Consider the following 12,103-nt stretch of genomic DNA (forward strand, 5'->3'; position numbering starts at 1 on the left):
AAACACACAAGGAGGGAGAGAGGGAGGAGAACAAAAGGCCCAAGGACGCTGTCTGGTTGTTTTTATAGGCTGCTCCTTCAGTTCAATTAAAGTCAGGTGTCGGGCAAAACATCATTATCGGTTTTAATTCTCTTTTTGAAGACTCAAGACACTTATGAATTATATGCAAAAGCTTCCATACTAGGAAAATAGAAAGAAGTGATGACATAAGTTCAGATCTAAGGCACTGCAATAAAACAGATGAAACCACCGAAAACCGCCAGCGGGCCACGTTTACCACCCTGGTTATGTGCTGCCGCTCTATGGGAGGCGTTTCCCTCCACGCAGCTCTGTGCAGGATACCACTGAGGAGCAAGAGGGTACCAAGGTCCCAGCAAGCTGGTGGGAGGTCAGGGAAGGGACAAAGACTGTGGAAGTCCTGCCTCTGCTGTCCCAGCGTTATGAAATAGGAGAGTTTCTGCTAAGGAGAGAGAGATGACAGCAGCATGGGACAAGTCAGCTATTCCCCTTTCGAAGCAAGCGGACACTCGGGGTGGACTACTGCCACTCCAAGGCACCACTCTTCCCTCTGCCTCCCTAGTCTGTTGTTACAACTCCTCACGTAATAACAAAATATTTTAGTGCATTGTATTAACTTAATTGAGACAACACAACATTCAAATTAGGCTAAAGGAAAAGCTAGCTCTCCACAGGGCAGATGTTAAGGCTATTACTGCATCCTCCCAGCCTCTGTGGAGTTCCCATCGAAGCAGTGAAGCATCTGAGATTTACAGGGGGCTGCAAGCAGGGCCAGTGCCAAAAGATTCCAAGAGGCACACTTGGACTGCTTTAGTGGCAATGTGTTAACCAAAGAAGTTGGTTAGGTATTTGTGAAGCACTAGTAGTTTTTAAAAGTGTGGAGGGGAATCACCAGCTCCATATATTTCATCACGGTTAACAAAACAGAGCAGGTTGAATAAATATTGAACATTAAAAAAACCCACCACCCTTGAAACCCAGCAACTGAAAATGATCCAGTCATACATCTGTGATAACAGATCTAAGTATGCAGCGGTTTCCAAGTGAGAAACTCGCGGTGAAGACTGAATGGAAATAACAACCGCAATACCCACTGGCACGTGCATGCCCAAACACCTGAAAATCCACCCTAAAAGCATTCCCTAACGCTAATCAGGTGTAATAAGTCTGTCTCAGAGTACTAGGCCAAAGCTGCTTCCTTATTTTGGTAAAAACATATACTGATCTCTTTAAACCACCATTATAATTACCAAAGTAATTTAAAAAAAAGCAACTCATTATCACTAGTTTTCCTTCCAGCACTATCCACCCAAACGCAGTGTCTCAGCAGCAGGGAGAGCACTGGGTCACTGTGTTTGTGTAGGAGTTGCTTTATGAACTGTTTTATACATAGCTGGCTTCTTCCAGTATTTGGGATTTTTTTCCCCCCAGAAACAGTCCTAGAGACCAAAGCAAAACAAAATTCTTTTGGAATAAGTTAGAGATATTAAATGTACCATACGTTTAAAATATTATCATTTGAAAGTACCTATTTTTTGAGAGCAGACGGGGTTTTTCTTATTTCTGTGGTATTGTCTAGTGTGTCAAGGGGCAAGAATAGCCCTCTAAGGCCTTAAAGTCCTCTTTCTCACATAAACAAGACAAAAAGCCAAATTCCACCCTCCACATTACCCTTGTAATATCATGGGACCACAGTCACTGGTCACATAGCCACAACTGAATGAAGGATTTCTTCCATTCACTTCAACCGAAAAACAGGGCAACCCACTTGCAAAGGAAACATTAAGTCCCACGTGTGTAATTTAATGCACAGAATATTTAAAACTTTCCTTGTCTGCCTTCTGGACCCCAGCACGTTCACAGACTTGGCTGGCCCTTACTCACCCACTAAGCTTTTATATTTTGACACACAGAGTTGGCAAACTGTGTTTGATCAAACCAAATGATGACAGAAGAGGAGCTGAAGTCACGGAGGCTTTGGGCATCACTTCTAAGCACACTCTAGCCAAGACGTAGATGCCATGCAGGCACAGCTTCCTTGTTTCCTGCTCCTAAGCATCTACTGCACTAACTCATTTGCTTGCAAACAGAACAGGGATAGGGGAAGCAGAACATTAATTTCCTCCATCCTACATGTAAAAACCCCACCAGCTGAAGAGACTAAAGCTGAAAGCCCACAAAATCCTATGCTTGGCACTGCCCAAGTTCACAAGCCATCCCTGGCTGGCACCACGACCTTCCTGCTACAAGAACAAACAGTCCACAAAAATGTGGGCAGATTTTTTCTTTGGAATAATGGCACGGCAACGGGCTGGTGTGTATGGAAAGTCTTACATCTGAAACATTCTCTTCACTCACCGCAATGCCGGTGGGACCACATAACTCTGCTGAAAAACAGGTATCACATGGTGATTTGGTCTTTCGTCAGCAACGAGCCAAATCTCTTCCAAGATTTCACACTTAAAATAGGAAAAGATGCCTTGCTAAAATTGGCTTTTTCTACAGTAAAACCAGACTGAAACCTAAAACACTCTGTTCACATGAATCACTCATATATATTCTATACATGCAGTATGTTTCAAGAATTTACGTCGTGAAAAAGAGTGGACAACCTCAGTGTTGAAGCTTCTATTTTCAAATCTCTCTCTTCCATTGCAGGTGCAATAATCCTGGCACAGCTTTCTCCAGCCTCCACCCTTCTAAGGAATAAAGTGGGGGGGTGTGTGGGTATGTGTGGGTGGGTGGGTGGAAAATCCCATAAAATATTACGAGTCAAGTTTCAGACAGTCCTGCAGAAACATAAAATATTTCAGGACATCTCATACCATGTATATGGAAACTTTCCTCCCCATCCTTCCTGCTTTGTTGTCTGTGTTTACTGGATGCCTGCTTGACTTCACCCTACAGGTTGTTATGTTTCATGGACATTCAATGAAAACAGTTGATGACGAACCACTGATTTATGCTGGGATAAAAGGCACAAGTCGCTATTAACTCTATAAACAAAAAAATACAACTCATTCCCTACCTGCCCAGAGACTAACGGTCTTACTAGGTCAGTCATCCTGTGCTAAGATGTTAAAATCTAAAATACTGAGATCTGGTTTTAATTCTCTGTACTCTGACTTCCTAAGCTGCTGGGCTGGGCACGTTTCAGAGACAGATGGTTCTTTAGGGTTCATGTACTTAAAAGAGTTCACAAACAGAAGTAAAAAAAATAAAGAAATCAAGTGCTGTCAGTTGAAACAGCCCTTCACAAGCAGAGTACCTTTCCAACGCACAGACCTCTGATAAATGTGCTCTTCAGAACCAAAGGCTAGAGAACAAAGTCCCAAAGGAGCTTTACTACAGCTCCTCGTTTTGTCGACTGTCTCAGCAAGGACACACTTCTCTGAACAAAAGGGATTTTTTTTAAATTTTTTTTTTTCCAAGGAGCGTTAAAAGCTCTGGGCAGAAAAGCATCCATCTTTGGCAGGTATCTTCATTTCTACAAAAGACACAGGGAAAACAGAGCATCTGACAACATATTTTTGGTATAAAATTTTTGGCACCAATACCTAAAATAGGCTTTTTTACCCTTTTTTTTTTTTTAATAAATAGGCTGATCCAATTTTCAACTGCATGAGGAGAAGCTCCCTGGTTTGCTAATATAGTGCAGAAGTCAGCCCATTAAATGAATGTTTTGATAATATATTAGTTTTTCACTAGGCATGAGTGTTTACTGGTACTGATGACAACATTAAGGGCATAACAGAATTGTATTTTGCCAGGGCTGAGTTTCTGGTCATGCCTCAAGTTACTGTTAGAATTTCTTTGGAGAATTTTGCACATGAAGCCAAATAGGAGTCTCATCCAGCTCTTCTCTGTATCAGTTGGAGTCTGTCCTAAATCATTCACTGAAGTCAGAGTTCAAAACAGTGATCATGAATAAAAGCCACATTTGCATTCACTGGCTGGCAGTGTGTACGAGAAGAATTTCCTTTCTTCTAAGAAAGATCATGCAGAAATCAGAGTTGGAAAATTGACATGGGAGTATAAGACAGCTCACAGCACAAAAAATCCTGCACTGATTTTTAGGAAGAGTATCTGTTGTATAGAGAAGTTAGTCCCAATCTTCTCTTCCACATGGTTATTTACTGTTTGTTGAGCACTTCCCATCTGTTCATTGCTGTGGAAAGCTTTACTTTGCTTCTCCACTGGTCTCTGGCACTGCCCTCTTTCAAGTTTAAGACTATTTTTCTCATTTTTACGGACAATTTGACTCTATCCACAGCATCTGGATTTTGTGGCTGTGTCTACAAACTGTGCTTGGTAACAGAAAGCTTTGCAGTTGGGCAGCAAACTGCATATGCTGAAACCATCATTGAAAGACAACATATTATTTGAAGGTTCTGTGAGATAGGTTCCCCAACCCAAAGCTCTGCTTGTATAACGTGGAGTGATGTTTCCATAATATTCACAAACCACGGTGAATTATCACACAGTGGTCTTTTCTTCTAAGAAGGTACCTATCAGCTCAACTTTTGCTGTGGTCAGTCACCATTTCCATCAAAAAGTTCAACTTTTTTGTACTTATAAAATACGGCAATAAAATAGCATGCCAAGATGAAACTTGGCATACAAGTTCTGTCCAGAAGTAACCTCAATTAATCTTTTCCAGCTAGCAAGTAAATTGACTCAGTCATTTTTAAATCACTTGAAAATGAAAGCTGTAGAGGTTCTGGTTCTCATCATTTTCTTGCAGTCACAGGTCCACAGTTTCAGCACCCCTTAGCTACTCAGATAACAGGTTGCAAGGACTCCTTCTGATCCTGAATGTCCTGAGGATGCTTTGTGCCACAGATGGGATTACATATGCTGCTCCCTGCCTCACCTTAGCTACAGAGAGTGAGGCTGAAGGAAGATGTTATAGCTGGATTACTATGCGCTGTGCTGCTTGGAGCTCAGAATTGAATATCATAAACTTGTGTGTTTCCCATTTGCACCACTCAAGATGCTGGCTGCAGGAACAGGGACCTCGCAGCCTTGACACGCATATCTCAGACATATCATGGAATCACTTGGGAGTTATTTCCAGGCAACCACACAGAGGTACCTATATTCCTCACTCTGCTCTTCCATGAGCTGCCTATGGAGAATTAGATTGGTAGAAATCAGTCTGGCAAAGTGTTCTGGAACACTATATTTTAACAGAAGGACCGTCTACTACAGTACTCGCTCAGTCATTTTTTGGAGAGTAAATGTAGCAGAGGTATTCTTCAAAAGTTGTTTTTCTTTGCACTTAAATCTAAGTTCTGTCTGTTCTCTGCGCCACCAGAGATTTGTTGTCTGCAGCTGTTTAGAGGCTCTTGCTGGCATTAGGATTCCACCATGCTGTGTGTTATTCAGCCATTCACAACTTCCAACCCTGAACCTGCATCTGAACCCAACATCCATCAAGTTTCATCAGCGCATCCCTAAGGGTAAAGAGGTCTTTGCTAATGGATCCTACTGTGGGATCTGATCTTCATCCATATTTGAAGTGATTTGTTTTCCCATCTGCAGACTGCCAAAAAGAAAGAGGGAAAATAAATTATTACTCTGACTATCTGCCCCATTCTGATTAATCATGCCCATGACACATGTACAGACTTCTTGGGAGCACTATTTGTTGCTATCATCAAGTCTCAGCTGCTCTCTTTTCTAGAGCATTTCAAACCATACATATACTTCACAGTTCAGCTTTCCTGTTGCTACAATGTGTTAGCAATTAATGTACAATAAACAAGCAGACAATTGTTCCATTTCCAGGGAATAAAATCTCCAAGGATATAAAATGGAAGAGAAACTATCCATCCTTCCCCATATCCCGAGAGTTAAAAATACAGCAAGCAACTAACTCCCCAAACACACTACGTGGTTTAGGCCATAGTTAAACAGCCACTTCAATCTGGCATATGCTTTTACTGCTCCTGAAGTCCTGTCCTCTCTTTACCCTTAACTGTTCACTGCCCGTTTCCCCTTGGTGTTAGCACAAGAGTTCAAGCAACCTATGATAAGGTGGGCCAAAGAGCTGTTTCTACCAAAAAACAAGGGTTTTTTTGCTTAGCTTAGCTTTTGGCTGGGTCAGCCCCCTTGATGTGACTCATTTAGTACCACATAAATGCCAAAGGAAGAGAGGGTGAGATGAGGTGAGGATTGCATAAGCTGGTGCGACTGCCAAAGAAACGCTCACGCAACCACAGTCCCAGTCCCAGTCCCAGTTTTATTCCTGGGGGCAGAAATGTGAGAGGGAGCCTGCTTTCTCCACTGACTTGTTCTCTGTCGCTCCCCTTTAGCAGTGGCAGCCTCCCAAGTCCTCCGGGTCTGGACCAGCTTCTCTGGGTAGCAGGATTGCTGAGAGGTGCTGGGAAAACCCCAGCAATGCAACACTAATGATCAGCGCTTGTAACAGGATGAAAAAATACAACCAAAGGACATTGCTCTGATCTGATGCAAGGCAAGTGAAGTTTCTCCTTTGTCAAGATGTTGTCATTGCTTCCCCAGTTCAAGGGCTGAAGGAGGAGGTTATAGGGTTAAGAAAATGGACCCTGAGAAGATGAGGAAGAAAGCAAAATTAAAAACCATAACATTTCATTACACTTTCACCTGCAAATCTCTTCTTTTCCCTAAGCAGATCCTGTGCTCAACAGCCAGAGATCACTAGAAGATGAGGATTTTCCTGCTGCCTGCGGTGAACTTCACTTTGAACAGGAAAAACATCAAACGCAGCTGGCTGGCTTGCAGTTTGCATCTCTCTCAAGTTCTGCATTGTCCTTTGTTCTGCATGAAACATAACTTTGGAAAGCCAAGAGAGCCCAAATGGTTTGATAAACACTGACTTAAAGGAAGTGCATTTACCTACTTGACTTCTTTTCAAACGTCACTAAGACACCCATTATGTCTGTTCAGTGCAAAATTTCATTTTATCCCTACCTGTAGCAAAGCTACTCCTCTCAATGTGGCTTGTGTTACAGGAAGGAAAGCGTAATTTGTTGAACGGACTCTAGAATCACCTTGCTCCCAGAAAGGTATCTCAAAGGAGCAAGAGTGATGCTCCTGAAGTCCTGCTGCATGCTATTTATAAGCAAATCGATGCTGGACTGACAGTCCTTATAGAAGACGGCTTCTCTTATTTTACAATACCTTACAGGGTCAAGGAAACGCAGATTTAATATAACAAATCTAGAGCTTTCTGTTTATCTATATGCTCCAGACTGACAAAACTACTACTATAATATGTACTTCAGCAGTCACATCTTTAAAACAACACTACTCAAAAAGCAGGACTACATTATGATGTCACCTGCTTTACACTAATTTTATTAAAAAGATAGAAAAATGCAGCAGACAAAAAAATTTGTTCTATGATGATCTTATGAGAGATAATATACATACAACTATATGTCTATCCTTGATTCAGAAGCAGACTGATGATTGTGTTTACGGCTTGTGGGGTGTTCAGCTGGCCAAAAAAATGCACTGTACATGTAACCACAATAACTTTGTAAAGGAAAACTTGCACAAAGGGCCCCATATAGTTAAGACCAATTATGCACCGTTCTTACTTGCACTTGCTTGGAACAGTTGTAACTACACACACTTTCCAGTCCCTAAAAAGCACCTTCCTACACCCAGCCTGCCTCTCCACCTTAAGGAACGTAGCTAAGCACGCTGCCCTGGCTCAAAACAGGCTGATGCTTTCCTCACACTGGGAAAATGTTCAGCTGCCCATGTACAGCAGATTTACAAGCCTTCCGTGTCAGTCTGACAACTCCAAAAGACTCAGGCAGGGAAAAGATTTAGCCCTATAAATACTATTATTTTAACTTCTCTTTCCACTGGCTACAGATGAATTCAGTGTAAAAGAAAAGCACATGGTTAAAACTGGAAACAATACAGAGTTGGGTTTTCAGAAGTGTACTGTGTTTGTCTAGTCCTGCTCTAGTTTGAGCAGGTTAAGCCCCATAACTGAGCACTTTTGGAAGTCGAACACGACTGCTCATTGAGGCTCTGGACGAATCGCTTCTTGGAGGAAGATGGTACATACGTTAAAACGTATTACATGCTACATAGTAAAACCAGAGGTTGTGCTCTTTTGCAAGTCTTGTGGCATGATACTCAGCTGTTTTCTTCTGCACAGGTTCCCCTAACTGTTCACTTGGTTTCGATCCATCTGGATTTTCACCACAGAATCTTGCTTTGAGTTTCTAATTTGAATACAGGAAAGCTCTGCCAAAACCACATCACATTCAAACCACAGGAAATCATGAATTTGGCACTGCTTTGACATGGAAGCTGTAAACAGTGCGCAGGTTCACTGAAAACTGGATCACTATCCTTTTGAGTTATGAAACACAACAAAACTTCGAGCAAACCAGGTCAAAATTCTGAATTACTAAAGCAAGAAGAAATTATGTGATTTCTGCGTGGATCAGGATTTTGTTATAAATATTTTCCTCTAGCTTTTTTCCTTTAGCTAGAAACATACTATTTGGAAGAATAAAAAGAGAAGCTGGGTTTCCTCCTTTCCAAGTTTGAGTTAAAACAGGATTTAGCAATTCTCATAGCTCTAACATACATGTATCTTATTAAAGACAAGGGTAGTTTCCTGGTGGCAGTCTTGAGCATGAAAAACTGTAAAAGCCAGAAGATATGAATATGGTTTAGTTCTAAGTGCAAAATGATAGGTAGTCAACTTAGAGCTAACTTACACCATTGCTACAGGAGCAAGCCTCCTGTTTAAAATCCACTAGATTTTCAGCTGCCAAACACTGGATATTTTCCCCAGGATTCCCGTTAGTGAAGCACAAGGAACTTTTATGAAAATGGAAAAGTCTGAAGTATGATTTTTGCCTTCAAAATAAACACTGCCCTAAAGAAACACATATTTGTAAAGAAGTCACAAGTTCATTGAGGATGAAAGGAAAACAATCTAGATTTCCAGACCAAGCCTGAAAACAATCCAGATTCCAAACCCACCCAAGCCAGAAGTTTGAATGCAGAGCTACATGAAGGTGGTTTGACTGAAGTCAAACAAATAGGAAGCAAAACGTAGTCACGCAAAACAAGATTTACATTACTGCGCTGCCTGCAAGAAAAAGGCAGTTTGATCCTGCTGAATTTCTTTTTTACCAGATTTTTAAACCAGGCATTTTGAATGCCAGAAAAACTCTGCAGGGATCCATAACACGCAGAACCATACATCAGACATATCTGACCTGTCATAGAGTTTTCAGATGTACATAGTTGCTCTCGCAGCTTTTCCACGTCGTCTGGATGAACCTGTTCGTACAAAGTGCTGCCAAACCATTCAGACTGCGGCTGGTTCAGCACAGGAGTCACAGAATCTGATACATAGATCACTCTCCCCGTCTCAGCTGCAACTACAAACAGGAACCCATCTGCAGCCTCCAGGATGAGATGTTTCAGTTCCTTCCAAAAAAAAAAGGATTTGATTAGAATGCCAGCAAGAAAAGGGAATTAAATAACACATCTGTCACTGCCAAAGAATACTGTTTTCTTGCAATCTCAGTAGCTGCTCACAACCTAGGCAGAAATTTTCACTGTAGTACTGATATAACAACACAACCAAACTTGCAGCAGGCCATAAATCGCTGATCTTAATAACAAATAACACTTTGTTTTCCTTTATTGCCTCTCATCTGGTGACCTCAATACACTTTAGGAAAATTAAGTAACTAAAACTCACTGCATATTGTGTGATAGGCATCTAACATTAAAAAAATAAGAAGTTATTTAAGAGTACAAACAGAGGAAATGAATAGCTATAACTCATGGCAAACTCATCCCTTAATTAAACATCCTGGATAATTTAATTGGAAAGAAACCAACAATTCTTTCTGGTTTGGCTTTTTTCTTTCTCCCCCTCAGATGAGCTCTGTTTGTAAATTAAACAGTCACTGGATGAAAGGCAGAAAGTGTAATGGGAACAGGGACAGGAATCCCCAGCCTCCCCTCCCATCAGGGGGCCCAAGCCACTACACAAGAAGGTTGTATCACTTGCTTTCCTTTTCCAGCCTGTGAATACGAAGCCTCAGAGATTCAAAGCGTCTGGAACACCTCCATCTTTGGCCTTTTCTTTACATGGCCCCCTGCTCATCATCCTGGGTACTTCTGTCCCAAGGCACCCACACATCCACCTGAGATGCAGTACCCACAGCCCTGACCCCATCTGGGACTGGAAGGGGACCACTGGCCTTGAAGGTAAGGTATTTCTGTCCCTCATTTTCAGACACTGGATCTAGACACCCAATACCTTGAATTGCACATGCAAACAACAGTTTGCATGCATCACACAGAAACGCTACCTTTGCTTAACAGAGCTTGAAAACCTCTCAGGGGAAAGGATGACAACTACCACTCCAACTCCTGGGAAACAAGCTCGAACAGCCTTTGCTTGGTGGCTTCAGTGACCACCAGAGCTTGTTAAGATACTGCATCTGGAACTCAGAGAGCTTTGGACAATTCGAGTCGCATTCCAGGTTAGACAGCTCAGCACAGCCAGTGTGCAAGTGGCAGATATTAGCTGATAAGGTGAGGATCACAATGTGGTAAGTTCTACTAAAGAAATGGATAACTTATCTCAAAAAGCACTTAACAGACCGAAAACTTCTGCTGCCTTATTGAAAACAACGCACATAAATTCTGAACCACTTACTAAATAAAAAACCTCATTGCATAGCTAGCTGCACTATACAGAGGATAATGAGACCTGTTCTGCATACATTATTAACAAAGATGAAGTTAAACTCTGTCCTTCTGCAAGGTTCAAAAAACCCAAAAAGTTGCAATGAAAAGCGACTAGGGTGCCCTACTAACAACCAGCTGAATGGCACAGTCCCTCCAGAGACACACTTCAGGAAAGCCAGAATAAGTAGAGATGTGAACACTGAGAGGTCGGCAGCAGCTGCTGTTTCTCTAATAGAAATAAGTATTGCCTCTAGCCATAACTTACATGTGTAAGTGCTTAAATTGTTCGGACCACAAAAATGCTCATTACACCCATAGGACTTCAAAAACAATGAAGGTGGTAGGAATTTCCAGTGCGCTCAGTTAAACACAGTTTTCCTTCCAGCACTGGGTGCATCTTCCTTCTTCCATCAAAAATATAACCAAAGACGTACCTCAGCCGGTACAGATGGGATTCATCTCTGCCCAGTTCAACTGCTGGGAACTTAGGCATTGAAACTAAACAATGTTTTTAACCTTCCTCTAAACCCAGGAGGGAGAGGCAGGTCTTTCCAGATTCATTTCTACCTATTTAGAGAATCTTTGTTAGGATGGGAATAACCCAGTTCTAGAGGTGAAAATTCTTTTCCGATGATGAGAGACAGCAAGAGACTTGCTTTTCAGATGGACAGACCTCAATGATAAGAACGTCCATTTTGCTGCTTCAGAGAGAGGGATCTGTCATACAGTTAAGATCAAGTCCAGTCACAAAAAATTGTCTGTATTCACCCCTTGGATATGTAGTTTGTACCAGTTACTACACAACAGCGAAGGATCAAGCTGAGACTCTACTCCTCTTAGCATTTCCTCACATCATTTAAGACCACAAACCAGAGAAAACAGACATTTGCAAAAAATTTACCTGTTCTGTAAGAAACGAAGGCTTGTAAGCTCCATCAGTAGATTTGTTTCCAGTGCCCCTCATTGATTTCATGTGTGAAACAGCCATCCGAAGAATTGTCAGCTTATCAGGCTTACGAGCCAACGCACTACAAGTGGGTACCATATCAGATAGTTCGGTGATGTACTGCGTCATCTTATTTCTCCTGCGTCTCTCAATTTCACTATGATTCTCCCTGAACATTTAAAGAAACACCAAACCAACAGAAAAGCAGACATGATCAGTGTAAGTATTTCAATTGGAGGTAACGAATCATAATACTTCGCACTTGTTTTGCTGGTTTCACCCCAGGAGAGCAAAGTGCTTTACAAAGGTAACTACTATTATCCCTCAGTTTATAACTCCGGGCCACAGAAGGATAAACACGATTCGCCCATAGCTGTGAAGAGAACCCATATTTCTAGCTATTGGCTT

General features: G+C 41.7%; 1 protein-coding gene across 1 annotated transcript in view; it reads right to left on the minus strand.

The window, feature by feature from the left end:
- Positions 1 to 12,103, minus strand: part of ARNT2 (aryl hydrocarbon receptor nuclear translocator 2) — a 102,770-nt gene that overhangs the window by 52,500 nt on the left and 38,167 nt on the right. The window contains exons 4-5 of the mRNA XM_068410184.1: positions 11,651 to 11,864; positions 9,258 to 9,471 (exon numbers count right to left, since the gene is read on the minus strand). Of these exons, the coding sequence (XP_068266285.1) occupies positions 9,258 to 9,471; positions 11,651 to 11,864 (428 nt within the window). The remainder of the gene's footprint in view (positions 1 to 9,257; positions 9,472 to 11,650; positions 11,865 to 12,103) is intronic.

The sequence above is a fragment of the Nyctibius grandis genome, chromosome 11 (assembly GCF_013368605.1).
Source record: "Nyctibius grandis isolate bNycGra1 chromosome 11, bNycGra1.pri, whole genome shotgun sequence".
Lineage (NCBI taxonomy): Eukaryota > Metazoa > Chordata > Aves > Nyctibiiformes > Nyctibiidae > Nyctibius > Nyctibius grandis.